The 13680-nt window shown below is 38.0% G+C and overlaps 1 protein-coding gene and 2 long non-coding RNA genes across 3 annotated transcripts; 2 read left to right on the top strand and 1 right to left on the bottom strand.

Annotated features, from left to right (window-relative positions):
* Positions 1-887: 887 nt before the first annotated feature.
* Positions 888-3886, top strand: LOC7457695 (mitochondrial dicarboxylate/tricarboxylate transporter DTC). The gene is made up of 6 exons (XM_002299067.4): positions 888-1168; positions 1394-1477; positions 1936-1997; positions 2099-2460; positions 3173-3387; positions 3543-3886. Exons 1-6 carry the CDS (start codon positions 1049-1051, stop codon positions 3597-3599), a joined length of 900 nt encoding a protein of 299 aa, XP_002299103.1. The 5' UTR covers positions 888-1048; the 3' UTR covers positions 3600-3886.
* A 1431-nt stretch (positions 3887-5317) lies between these two features.
* On the top strand, positions 5318-8790 carry LOC7483244 (uncharacterized). The gene is made up of 4 exons (XR_002977165.2): positions 5318-6646; positions 7415-8077; positions 8196-8410; positions 8560-8790. It is a non-coding gene; the product is annotated as an uncharacterized LOC7483244 (long non-coding RNA).
* LOC112323675 (uncharacterized) lies at positions 8764-9436 on the bottom strand. The gene is made up of 2 exons (XR_002977168.2): positions 9118-9436; positions 8764-9011 (listed from the first exon to the last, which is right to left on the bottom strand). It is a non-coding gene; the product is annotated as an uncharacterized LOC112323675 (long non-coding RNA).
* Between the last annotated feature and the right edge of the window lie 4244 nt (positions 9437-13680).

The raw sequence follows: 13680 nt of genomic DNA, 5'->3' as shown, positions 1-13680 counted from the left end.
TTCTCGTGCATCATCGTAATTCGAATATTTAAGTTTTTCATGATATTTTTTTTTATGCAAGGGAGAAGTAAATTAGATGGATAGAATATCTTAATTTTCATATAAGAAATTAAGATCATTACACGTGTCGGAATGAATTCACCCTCCCCAAGTACTATGCTAATAATTTTTCAAAAGAATCACATGTTTTTTTGTTTTTTAGATTGCACCCCTGGTGGTCTTAATTATATGCAAAATCTAAACAAGGAATCATCATGGACTAATTAAACTAGATTTGAGCTGGTTCATATATATGATTATAAATTAACTTGAGTTTATTAATTTATTTTTTAAAAAGTAAAAATAATATTTAAGAATTAAATTAGATTTTATCGAATAAATATTTAAAAATAATATTTATGAATTCACCCTCATGCAGCGGTGAATTCTAGTTATCATTATCTCTCAATTTGATTACAAGTATACTTCGATGTGTCATATTTAATTACAAAAATGGCAGTATAGTCAATATATCAATTCCACCAAACTCAAAAATCCACCTCTCGTGTCACACGCGCACCCAATAATAAAAGAAAGTAAATGGCTAAATGCGTAAATATATGAAAAAAAAACATCATAAAAAGTTGAAAGAAAAATAATATAATAATAGAAAAAGGAAAGTGAAGGTGTTTCTGGTGAATATTCAATATTGGTATACTGTGATTTTTAAAATAGGTTTTTTTTTTTTTTTAAAAAAATATTTTTTTAATTTTAATATCAGTACATAAAAACATTAAAAAACACATGTAAAAAATATTAATATTTTTAAACGAAAATATTTAATATTTTCTTATACTAAATGTATTTTTAAAAAACTTTCAAAACCAATTTTAAACACACTCGCGAACACCTATTGGTTTCTTTCACTTACTGTGTTAGCTGTGGTATATTTATATCGCCTCCTTCACGTGTGTTTTCTCCCTCTCTCTCTCGTTGCTTCTCTCTGGCAAATCCCAGATTCCTGTCTACCTTGAGGCTTTTTTGAATCCAAAAAAAGAAGAGGGAAGGAATGGGAGAGGTGAAGAAACCTCAATCACGTGGTGTTTGGCCTACTGTCAAACCTTTTGTTAATGGTGGTGCCTCGGGTATGCTCGCCACCTGTGTTATCCAGCCTATTGATATGATTAAGGTACATAAATGTTTGTGTTTTTGGCTTTTGGAGATTTTCTGAGGCTTGTTGTTTATCAATTTCTGGGTTTTGTATTATTTGTGAGGTAAAGTTTGAATCTTTTGAGCTAAAATGGGTCTTTTAGATCTGGGATTTGATGGGTTTTTAGAAATATCTTGTTTGATTTTGTGGTGTAAAGTGGTTTATTGAGGTCTGTGTTTTGATGGGTTTTGGTGTTTGGTGTAGGTGAGGATTCAATTGGGTCAAGGATCAGCTACTGAGGTGACGAAGACTATGTTAAAGAATGAGGGTTTTGGTGCTTTGTACAAGGTTCGATTCTGTTAACTTGTTAAATTCTGGATTTGTAGTTGTGTGTAATGTTGATTTAGTTTCTGGTTTTAAAATCCGTGCTACAGTATGGAACTTTATTGCTGTTTAATTTGAAGTTCAGCATTAATCTGGCTGGGAAACATTTAAAGGTTGCCAATTTGAATGCTTTGAAATGAGGTGTGGTTTGTGCTATTTTGATAGGACATTGATAAATTTGATCTAATCTGACCTTTAATTATGAGATTAAAACAAATTTGTAAGATTTGATACTGGTCACTTGTTCGTGTCTTAATTTAGGAGATCGCTACAGAAATGGCATCAATGAGAAGCATTTAACTTGACCAATGAAATTCTTAGTGTCTTTTGAATTCAAATGTGTTTTGTTGTTATTGAATATAAATACAGTGCGTGTTACGCGTGCACTGTATCTCATTACCATATTTAATGTCAATAATCAGGGGCTCTCTGCTGGACTACTGAGGCAAGCCACTTATACAACTGCCCGACTTGGAACATTCAAGTGAGTGTTTGAAAATATTTGTTATCAAACTATAATATGGTTTGCATCTTTTAACTTCTATTGTTATCAAGCTTTTGAATTCTATCATTTGTTTTTGTTAGGATTTTGACCAGCAAAGCAATTGAAGCCAATGATGGGAAGCCCTTACCTCTATATCAGAAGGCTTTGTGTGGGCTAACTGCTGGTGCGATTGGAGCATCTGTTGGCAGCCCAGCAGATTTAGCACTTATCCGTATGCAGGCTGATGCCACTTTACCAGCTGCTCAGCGCAGAAATTATTCAAATGCTTTCAATGCCCTCTTCCGCATTGTTTCCGATGAAGGGGTTTTGGCACTCTGGAAAGGTGCAGGCCCTACTGTTGTAAGAGCAATGGCATTGAACATGGGGATGCTTGCTTCTTATGATCAAAGTGTTGAGTTTTGCAAGGATTCACTTGGTTTTGGTGAAATGTCCACTGTGATAGGTAATATTCTTTGCATGCATGATTTTTGTACTTGTATTAATTAGTATGTTATTTTTATGTTTTTTATGGTGATTTTGTACATTGTCTCGTTTAGTTAAAAATATTGTTACTTCATAACTATTCTGTTGAACTCAACTTTATTTATGTAACGAGATCCTTTTTCTAGTTATGCACGCATTCATTTTCGTAACATGAGTATGGCATAAACAATCATCTGGTGTGCATATTACATAGATACAAGGGCAGAGCTAGGATTTTAGGTATGGAAGTGTCAAAATAAAATATATTAGAATAAACTTGAAAATAATATAAACAAATAAGGGCTATAGAATAATAAATAATTCTTTGGGGGGGGGGACAAAATGCATGTTTCTTAGGAAATAAGCCTTAAATTCAATTGTATATTTAAAATATATTAAAATTTTGTAACTAAAATTTAAACTTTGTCAGACTTTGGAGGTGCATGCCCCAGCTATGCTGTAGTTCAGGCCCTGCATTGAGTTAGTCAAAGCTTTGAAAAGTTGGTCTTATTCAAGCATGTTTTTTCCTTTTTGTTGTTAACATGTGGATTTTGTTTTCTGCTGTATAAGTAAGGCATGTTGATTGATTGAATTCTGACATTCCTAACACCATGCGGCAAATATTTTGTCGTAACCATCAAGCATGATGTGTTACAATGACTAACAGCTTCTTTTACCCTCTCTATTCCCAGGTGCAAGTACTGTTTCAGGATTTTTCGCTGCAGCTTGTAGTCTTCCATTTGATTATGTCAAAACTCAAATTCAGAAAATGCAACCTGATGCCCAAGGAAAGTATCCATACACTGGCTCCATGGATTGTGCCCTTAAGACACTCAAGTTAGGAGGACCATTCAAGTTTTACACTGGATTCCCTGTCTATTGTGTTAGAATTGCGCCTCATGTTATGGTACATCTCTCTACCCCTCCCTCCCTCCCTCCCTCCTTCCATGTGTGTGTTTATCTTTCTTTCAGTGCATCTTGTCTGATTAGATACGGGCGTATTAGTTTAATGTTTTTAGATCTATGCATAGAGTTCTTATTGCTGAATGTTTGCATGTGCAGATGACCTGGATATTCCTTAACCAGATTCAAAAGCTGGAGAAATCTGCTGGGTTGTAGTTTTCCGCGGAGATGGGATTGGTGTCAAGTCAGGCAATCAAAATAATGGAATTTGGTTGAGTTGTAGTTTCTGTCTGGTTTTTGGCGGTTCACACTCTGTTAGACTTCAAGTCAATTTTAAGTAGGATTTCCGAATTTTATGCTTATTAGCACCTTTGAGGGTGGGGAAGGATTTGGATTTTACATAAACCCCTTTTGAATTCAATAGAGTTCGGCAAGAGAGAGTAAAATAAATTGTTTACTTGATAAACAAGTATTATGGATAAATTTTTATACCTTTCATGAAACATAGATCTCAGAATAAGATTGACCCCTGTCTGTGCTCTGAAGGTTTTCCATGCTGGCCTTGTATTTGTTTTCACTCGGAATTTTCTTTCTTTATAGAGAGGGTGAGGGGTGTTGAAGGGTGGTGGTTAGAATCTACCAATTAGGAAGCATGTTGCTGTCACAAGCCATGATATGAATTGGGTGTGGATAAAGTTCTTGCTGCAATTTGGCATTATTCTTGTTGCCAGCTCTCCAAATTGGCAATGCCTCGGTGCTTTGTCACGTCTCTTTCACAGTTTCACTGTTGTTGTAAACCATGGAGTGCTGCTTTCAGTAACTTAACTGGATTGCTACAAAAGAATGCATTTAGGGTGAGGTTGAGGCTGCTCAGCATTGCATTGTTGATGGAGACTGAGGATGAAAGTAATGGCTTGTGGAGATGAAGATAGTTTAAAAAAAGTGACAAGTTTTCTGATAAATGACAGTTCCTTACCCATACTTAAATTAAAAGCTTAAAAAATCAGGAGACAAATCATTAAGCCAAAGAGCAGTCACTTGCAATGGCTTTTCTTAACCTAATAGAATATAATCACTTAACAATAATTAGTTACTTGTACATCTTCAAATTCATACCAACATTTCAAACCCTCATCTATTTAAACTTAATTCACATAATTCTACTTATTATGATGTTTTTAGAAAGATAAAGGTAATGTTATTGATAGATTTTCAAAAAATATAATGAAATGAATTATACAAAATGCTATGGATCACCTCCAGAAAAAAAGCTTCTTTCATCCTTCCCTTAATTAATAATATCTACCTTGTTTATCATTAAATCCTTATTTTTTTTTCATTTTATTAATTAAAAAATAATTAATAATATTTACCTGATTATTTCCTTAACATATTTTTTTTAATTTTTTTTAATATTCTTCAATATCTCAATTTAAGCACGTCAATTTCTCTTAACTATGTTTAGACAATTCTTATACATTATATTATATATATAAAAAAGAATGTTGCAGGCTAATCATCACAAATAGATTTATTAAACTATAATTAACAATAACATTGAATGACAAATATTTTAGATAACAAAAAGTGCAGAATATGTGAAATATCTTATTTGTGCTAATAATACATTAAAATCAATGAGTTATAAAAAAATAAAAGAAGTAAGAATAATTAATTATTAGCATATTTCTTTCAGGACATCAACACTTAAAAATAAGAGAGACTATTTTAGATAACAAAAAAATCTAAAAATAACTTATTTTTATACTCTTTTGAATATGATCTAGCACGGTGAGTTAATTCAGTAACTTGTCAATCTAAAATTTAATTCGAGTTGAGCTGAGTTTATAAAAATTAATTTGGTTAAATTTAATTGATTTAGTTCAAATTCAAAGAAAACCATCCACTTTAATTATTTTTTAAAAAAAATTAAAATGACACAATTTTAATTTATTTTTTTAAAATATTAAAACCACGTAATTTTAACATGTTTAATCCTTAACCCCATTCTTGGACCAGATCATAGTCCTGGGACCCTATCATTCACCTCCTTCATGAGCCTATCATTCACTCAACCATGAGTCAGTGGCACCATTTTTGCAAACCATCATGCAAAACACAGAAGTTAAAGTATTTATATCCAAAAATAGATATTATTCACCTTCTTACTATTAGCAATTATACAGCAGCTTCAGCAGACTCCAGCCGCAGCTCCACAGCAACAAGCAAAACCTATGCAGCAGCAGCAGGAGACATCACAGCTTCTTCATCCCCGTCAGCAATCTTCATCAACACCTATTACGCCAACATCTAAGATTGTAAGGAAAACACCCCAACGGCTACTCCAGAGAGTCCAACAGCTACTTCACTTCAAGATGGTAACTCACTATACATGGAAACTATAGCTGGATGCAGATCAAGACAAATCAGCCTCCATAAATAAAGAATTCTGTAACTATGGAAGGATATTTTGAATCCTATAGCTATGGAAAGTCAATAATTACTCGTTTTATTTATTTACAGAACATCCTGTACAAGCAATGTAATGTGCTCACAATCATGAAGGGTAACTCAACTAATCAGATTTTGGGTTTGCTCCCGCTCTTCAATGGTCAGAAGTTTGAGTCCCTTTAGGGCTATTGGAGGCTTACATGGTCGTTAACTTCAGGACTCGTAGGATTAGTCGAGGTACGTGCAAGCTGGCTCGAACACCTACATTAATAAAAATAAAATAAAATAAAAATGTAATGCGCTCATGGTTGTATCTTTTTATCAGAGAAAAACAGAACAAAAGTCTTTCCTCATCAACTGTCATTCTAATTTTTCTCTCTTACATAATGCTCACTTTGGAGCTACCTTAGGTGGAAACTCTCTGCTTTCACTCCAATCTTTTGTACAAAAGAGATTTCTTTGAGAGAAAGAGATTTTTTTTTTGAGAGAGACTAATCTTTTGTCTTAGAAATAAGGAGAGCCAGTCAATACCAAGTGGTTATTCAAGTGAAAAGAATCAAGAAATGGGTTTCTTTTCAGAGAAGGAAGAAGAGAATCACTCTCTATCCATGGGAAGCAATACCAAAGCTTCTTTAATGGGTGGTTCTTGGTGGTGGCAAAATGTGAAGCCATTTGTGAATGGTGGATCAGCAGCATTACTAACAGAACTACAGTTTCTCTTGGTGGAATCTGCTATCTATTACCTTCGAAGTTATGAAAAGGAATCTGCGGCAAAGGCCTTTAAGCAGCTGCCTCACCTTCAAAATCTCAAGGTTGGCCTGTGTTTTCCTTTTATTTATCCATTTTTTCTCCTTTATATATATATATATGTGTGTGTGTGTGTGTGTGTATGAAGGAAAAGAGAGAAAAGGAACTTCCTTTATGTAGAGTAGGCATATTGTTTAAAATTTATGGTTGGTTTCAAAGAGAGGAAGACAAGCAAGGCTCTAACTTTACATTGAAAATCAGTGAATGTGTAGGAAGGCAAGCATTTGTGTATTATTGAGTTGAGATTTTCACTTTCATTTTCTTGAGAAAAAAAAGTACATTAAGGAAAACCATTACCATTCTTCCATGGGGATCTTCTTTCTAGTTGGGATTTTCATTAATTAATTTGTGCTAATCATGTAGTCATTAATGGATTTGCTTTACATAGCAGGACCTATCCTAGATTTTATCATTTCATTTCTAGATTCACATATATCATCTGATTTTCACTTGACCGTAGATAATGAAGTGTATGATATCTATACACATTGCTATGCTAGACCGGAAAGTTTTTCATCAGTTCTCTAGGGGTTGAACTAGGAATTTGATCTGGTTTTCCTCTGCAAACTTATTTCTTAGTAACTTTGATCTTGTTCACTATATTCATTGTTTAAGAGGAGGGTTTTTCCATCCAAAGCCCTTTACACATCACTGCTTTCTTTAATCAAAAGCGCTCATCAAAATGTCAAACTCTACCGTTTCCATTGGATTAATTAGCATTAGCTTGGATGAACATACAACAGCATTGATCTAACATTACTTCAAACTTACAGAAAAGGCAAGTGTACATTCCCTTGGAGCTACCATCGGTGCTATGACATTCGGATCATTCGAGCAAGTGACTAAGAGTCTTTGTTCCACGAGTACCAATCTATGCAACCTGCAGGAAAAGAAAATGATTAGTATTGGCTACATGACCACAATTCTTATCATAAATGTTTGTAGTGATTTGGTTGGTTAGAAAGGGTTTTTGAGAATATAAGCAAATAGATACAATCATCAATTGCTTCTTTTCTCTCATATGTTTATGCATGGTGTTGAACTGGAACTTTCTGTTAACAGTCAATGATGTCTTTGGTTTTACTAGGATTTTGACCAGAAAGGCCATTGCTGCCAATCATGGTATACCTCTAGGCATTCATCAGGAAGCCTGTATTTGCCGGAACTGTTGGAGCATGCGTGGCTGCTCCAATAGCTACAGCCTTCTATCATGCTGGGACTAAGATAGTACCAGGGGCAAAAAAGCTGACTTGTGGGGATGTCTTCAGAGCTTAATTTATACCGTATCAGTACAAATCAAGGGCTTTCAGCATTATGGAAACATGGATTATTTTGGAATTTCACAGCATTTTATGCAGGCATGCTCGCTCCATATAATCGAAGTTACCATTATTTTAAGGTTTCCCGTGGTTTTGGTGAATTCCAAACTCAAATGAGTAAGTTCTCTTCTTTCAGAAAGAATTTGTGGCTTGTTTGATGACTAGGATTGGCTGTGTGCGTGTAAGATCATATAGCAAATTTCATCACACACGCATTTGATATCTTTTGTTTCAGGTGCAGGTGCTGTTTTAGCATTTGCTGCCTCAGCCTGTTGTGTACCGGTCAAGAATGTTCGATCATATATGTAAGCTATGAGACCCAATGCTGATGGAAAGTCCCCGTTCACAAGCTCCCTGGACTGTGCCCTGAAAGTCCTGAAAGCCAGAGGGCTTGTGGGACTCTACAAAGGATTTCCACTGTTTCTTTGCAGGAGTTTACCTGCTACCACGGTACTCCCTCTTTCTCTGCACACAAGCTCATCCACACATTCATGTCCACATTTCAATTCTAAGAGTTGTTGGATGTATTTGTTCATATGGGAAGTCATCTTTTAATTTCTTCATTCGAACTTTACCGATTGGGTTGGGCATGGCTGCAGATCACATGCATGGATGATGTTAGAAGATATCCGGGACTTCGAGGAATTTGCTGGATTGTAGTAGCTCAAGAGTATCCAAGGAGGAGCTGCTCCCTTGATCCTACTCATAATTGTAGTATTTGCAAGCAAGGTTTTAACTTGTTAAGAAAACTGTGTTGCCAGTAAAATTGTTCTAGTAGCTGAAAGCACTATAACTGTGATACCTTGGGCCAACATAAGATGGTTAACAATGAAGTTTTTCTTTTTAATCTCAACCAAACATTGTTTGAATGCTAACTAATTTACATGAAATATAATGACTCAAATCAGAACTTATGTGAACCAACTCTAACCGCCTCATGCCATGCCCAGCCGAACCGCGGAAATAGAACTACCTCCTCACTTCTTCATCCCCTCCATCCATCCTTATTTCATACTGTGATTACAGTTTTCGGACTTTGGCTAGCAGGCAGCTTCACAGGAAGGAAACAGGTCTACACATGTAACTTGATAAAAATAGAATTCTTAAATGTTAAAAAGCAAAATCTAATATAAAATAATAGAAGCTGCATTGCATACAGATTAGAATTCACATTGATGTCCATATGAAGCTCTTCTATCTTCGTGATAAGCTGCTAGCAAGCTCCATCCATCTTCTTACTTTGACAAATATACTTATATATCATAAAGACAACAGAGAACTGTGCAACTCATACATTTATCCACTATCCAGTCTGACAAACACTATATCCTGCAGAAGCTTCCTCGAGTCTTCGACTGCACATATGATAGTTAAAATAGTCAACTTGGTGTTAGTTTTGGAAAGATAAACACTAAACTGCAAAATGTAAAATGACATCAATTGAGTAGAGAAAATTTTTGGAAAGATAAACACTAAACACATACTAAAAAATGTTGGATGGCTATGTTAGGATATTGCCATTTAGTGACAATACCCCACCACTAAGCAAGTGGTTGCTCCATTAATGCCACAAATGGTGACATGCTTTAAGGCATTATTGGCCCCTCCATGTTGACCATGAAATGCCTATAAAAGAGGTATAATTATTTGAGAGCAAAGTGAGAGTGTGTGAGAGTGAAGTGACGAGAAGAAGAGAGAAAGAGGAGCTGCTGACATGGGCAGCAGCCCTGCTGCCATATACAGCAGAGTGTGTGAGCTGGGAGTTGAGTGATCCTCCTCCTCCAAGTATTTATTGTAACCCTTTCTCTATCTCTAATACAATGACTCTCTCCCGTGGATGTAGACGATTTGTCGAACCACGTAAAATATTGTGTCAGTGTGCTTAACCCTCCGTTGAGCAACTATCAGTACACCCCCGGTCCGCGCACGGGGGAGCCGGAATTCCCCAACAATTGGTATCAGAGCACATGGTTTAAAGCGGTGTTTGATTTTGCTCAAAAATGAAAGTTGTTAACATTGTGTTTTGACCATACCACTGTGTAGAAGAGGAAGAGACGAAGCCACTGTTGAAAACCGCGTCGAAATCGGACGTTGGAAACGTCCTCACGCGCCGTCACACGCCGGCGAGGTTACTGCCCACGCGCACAGACGCGCGCCACGCGTCACACGCGTCTTCTTCGCCCGGATGGGCTGACCCGACCCGAATACCAGACAACCCGACCCACGTGCCAGACCCGGATAAGGATGATGTCATCATGACGCCAGTACACACAGTCAGCATGCATGTCAGCGCCCAGTCAGCAGACACGTCATCGTCCAGTCAGCATGCCATGTCAGCGTTCAGTCATCTGCCACGTCATCGTCTAGTCATCAGACACGTCATCACTGTGGGACCCACCTGCCACGTCACCAGATACGAGCCGAGCCGAGTTGAGCCGAGCTGAATTGGAGCCGAGCCGAGCCGCGAGCCGAGGGACAGGATCCAGTGTAGTTGATCCTACGTGCAACCGGATCTGAGATTGAATCTGGGCCGCTAATCAGGCCAGAATTGTTTTGATCAAATCTTAGCCGTCTGAAATGCGATTTGGACGATTTCAGACTTGTTTCCAGCTAATTTGATCGTTCCGGATGCAATGGTACGGTCCGAGCATTGAGATTTGAGACCAAAAATGACGGTGGTTAATTAACAAAAGAGATTGCCCGATCAGGAGGCATCTGAAGGTCATCATGGTGGTCGATGGAGATGAAGAAGAACATGTCACACATGTTTACCCAATTACATGTGCTGAATTGCTAAGTGAAGAGAATTTTAACTGCCTTGAAGGAAGACAAAATTGGGACACTCTAGACACCCGGTTATGTGGACAAATTGAGGTGGAGAGTGAAAATTGACGAAGACCAATCTTGACGAATCTAAGAACTGGTAGTCTCGCCAGATGTTGAGAAATCAGGTATAAAACCGGGATACCCCAGATCACTTGTAAAGGAAAGCCGCAACAAAGCTAGCAAATGGTTGTATATACAAAAAGACAGTACGATGGATAGATATGGCCTAAGAAGTTCTGTCTAGGAGATTGGGTTTTAAGCGGGACCAGTGTGACCCCTCCAATCTTTCCTGGGAACTTGCTTAGTGGAAGGATTATCCATACGGTACTATTTTCATATATATAGCAGTTTGTAATGAAACGGTTAAAGACTAACAGGATGACGGCACAAGGGAACAGTTGGGTTCCGTATGATCAAGGATCTGATGAAGTGGTGATTTCTCCAAAGAAGTTAGATTCGATGACTGTGATTTCTCGATGGGAGAATTGATGAAGACCCTGATAATGGAAGAGGAATACAGCAAGGGGATAAAGATTGACACCCTATTTTTGACTTGGACAGGTGTTATGACAGGATGAGCTGCTGTCAAACATAAGCAAGGAATAGGGAAAAATCTGGAGAACAAAAATTGCACGAGGGCACACGGAGATTGTGCAGAGTATCCGTAGGATCCAACGAGGTACTGTAATGAGACAACAGGTGCAAGGAGAAGAAGTGTTCCCAGATGAAGCTTAGAGCAGAGACTGTTAAAGTTTGTACAACAAGAAGTCTCTTATGCTCTTGATGAAGACAACAGGCGAAGACCTTTCCAACGCATGCAAGGAAGGAAAGAGAGCTGTTGCAGAGGCACCTAATTGAGGGGGTGCAAACGCCTGTGATAAAAGGCAACCGCCTATGATGAAAGGCGAAGACACCAAAGAGAGTTGGTGTAGGTGGAGCTGTCAAGCAGAAAGGCACAGAAGCTCCAAACATAGAAATTGAGGTGGAGGATTGCGAGGAGTATACCGCAACTTTCTCTTTCTATGTAGTCAGTGGCAGTAATCTCTCCCATAAGTGCACATGGTGGTAGAGACTTTTGGAGCCACTTTGAAGCATCTCAGCTGAAGGAGGATGCGGCCACCTATGAAAGGTGAAGACACCTTAGATGGAAGGTGTGTGAGGGCCATGATAGGAGCCCGGATCAGACCGCCCCATGACAACGGGCGAAGACACTTTAGAGAAGGTGTGAAGGCCGCGATAGGAGCCCCATTTCAGACCGCCGCATGATGACAAGCGGAGACACCTGAGGAGAAGGTGTGTGGGCCACGATATGAGCCCAGTTCAGAACGCCCCAGAGCCAATGTAATGGCTAGATATGAGTGGACATGTGTATAGCCAATGAAGTGGCTATGATGAGTATGAAGACAAATGCAGGATTGACTTTCATGGATATTGCCCCCATGCTAAAGATCAATGAGCTAGAAGACATTTGCCTTGGACAATAAGTGTGTGACTTGTGGAGCATTAAGACGCGGCTGCTATGAAGAAGCAGAAGGGCATGCGCAGGTTTCGAGAACGAGTTGACTCTTGTCAAGGTGGTGAGCTCGGTAATGACATTGTAATACTCAGAGTATGAAGATAGATATGGATCAACCTTTAATGGGCTGCCCCCAATGATTAAAGGTGGAGAGCTACCTGGACTTTTACGACTAAGAGCGAGAGACTCACGAAGAAGTAAGGCGTGGTTCCTAGGGTGGAACAGAGGGCAGGCGCAACTCCTGGATGAGTAGACTCTTGGAAGAGTGGTGAGCTTGTGATCACATTAAAATACTCAATGACTGTCGCACTTGGGAATATTCTGTTTGAGGGGGTGTTGTAAGCCTTGGTGTAAGGCTTGAAAAATCATTCCGGACCGAGCATGGTTGATACGCTCGAAGGAATGTTGTGTTGAAGACGCTCTTAGAATGGTAAGCTTGGAAGACCTGCAGAATGCAAGCTTGTGCTGAAGAAGTAAGAGGACAATTGCCCACATAAATGGCAAAGGGGGTGATTGTTAGGATATTGCCATTAGTGGCAATACCCCACCACTAAGCAAGTGGTTGCTCCATTAATGCCACAAATGGTGACATGCTTTAAGGCATTATTGGCCCTTCCATGTTGACCATGAAATGCCTATAAAAGAGGCATAATTATTTGAGAGCAAAGTGAGAGTGTGTGAGAGTGAAGTGACGAGAAGAAGAGAGAAAGAGGAGCTGCTGCCATGGGCAGCAGCCCTGCTGCCATATACAGCAGAGTGTGTGAGCTGGGAGTTGAGTGATCCTCCTCCTTCAAGTATTTATTATAACCCTTTCTCTATCTCTAATACAATGACTCTCTCCCGTGGATATAGACGATTTGTCGAACCACGTAAAATATTGTGTCAGTGTGCTTAACCCTCCGTTGAGCAACTATCAGTACACCCCCGGTCCGCGCACGGGGGAGCCGGAATTCCCCAACAGGCTATAGATTTGTGATTGATAAGTATATATTTTGGTCACATATAATAAAAGCTAATAAGATATTGGTTTAAGTGTTTAATTGATAGCTTCAAATAAGTTATTTACCATCCACAATATTTAAAAAATTAAAAATAAATTCAACTATAGAATAAAAGCTAAGAACTAGTGCAACCGATCATTATCATATTCTCAACAATTTAGCTGCCTTCCAAAAAAATTTAATTAAAGAATCCCTTTATCTCAAGAAATACAAAAGATTAGAGGTTTGAAAGCCGAGAGTTTCACCTGTGGAAACTACTTCTTTTTCTCTTTTTTATTCCTCAAAAATCACATTGACTTCATATACCAACATGACTGTCCTGTCCTACTATTTTACATTTCGTCTTGTTGCCTTGTTAAATGACCAGTCAAAGCTTA

Source organism: Populus trichocarpa, chromosome 1, assembly GCF_000002775.5.
Source record: "Populus trichocarpa isolate Nisqually-1 chromosome 1, P.trichocarpa_v4.1, whole genome shotgun sequence".
Classification (NCBI taxonomy): Eukaryota; Viridiplantae; Streptophyta; class Magnoliopsida; order Malpighiales; family Salicaceae; genus Populus; species Populus trichocarpa.
Note: the sequence above shows the minus strand (reverse complement) of the source record. Positions and strands in the feature narration are given on the sequence as shown.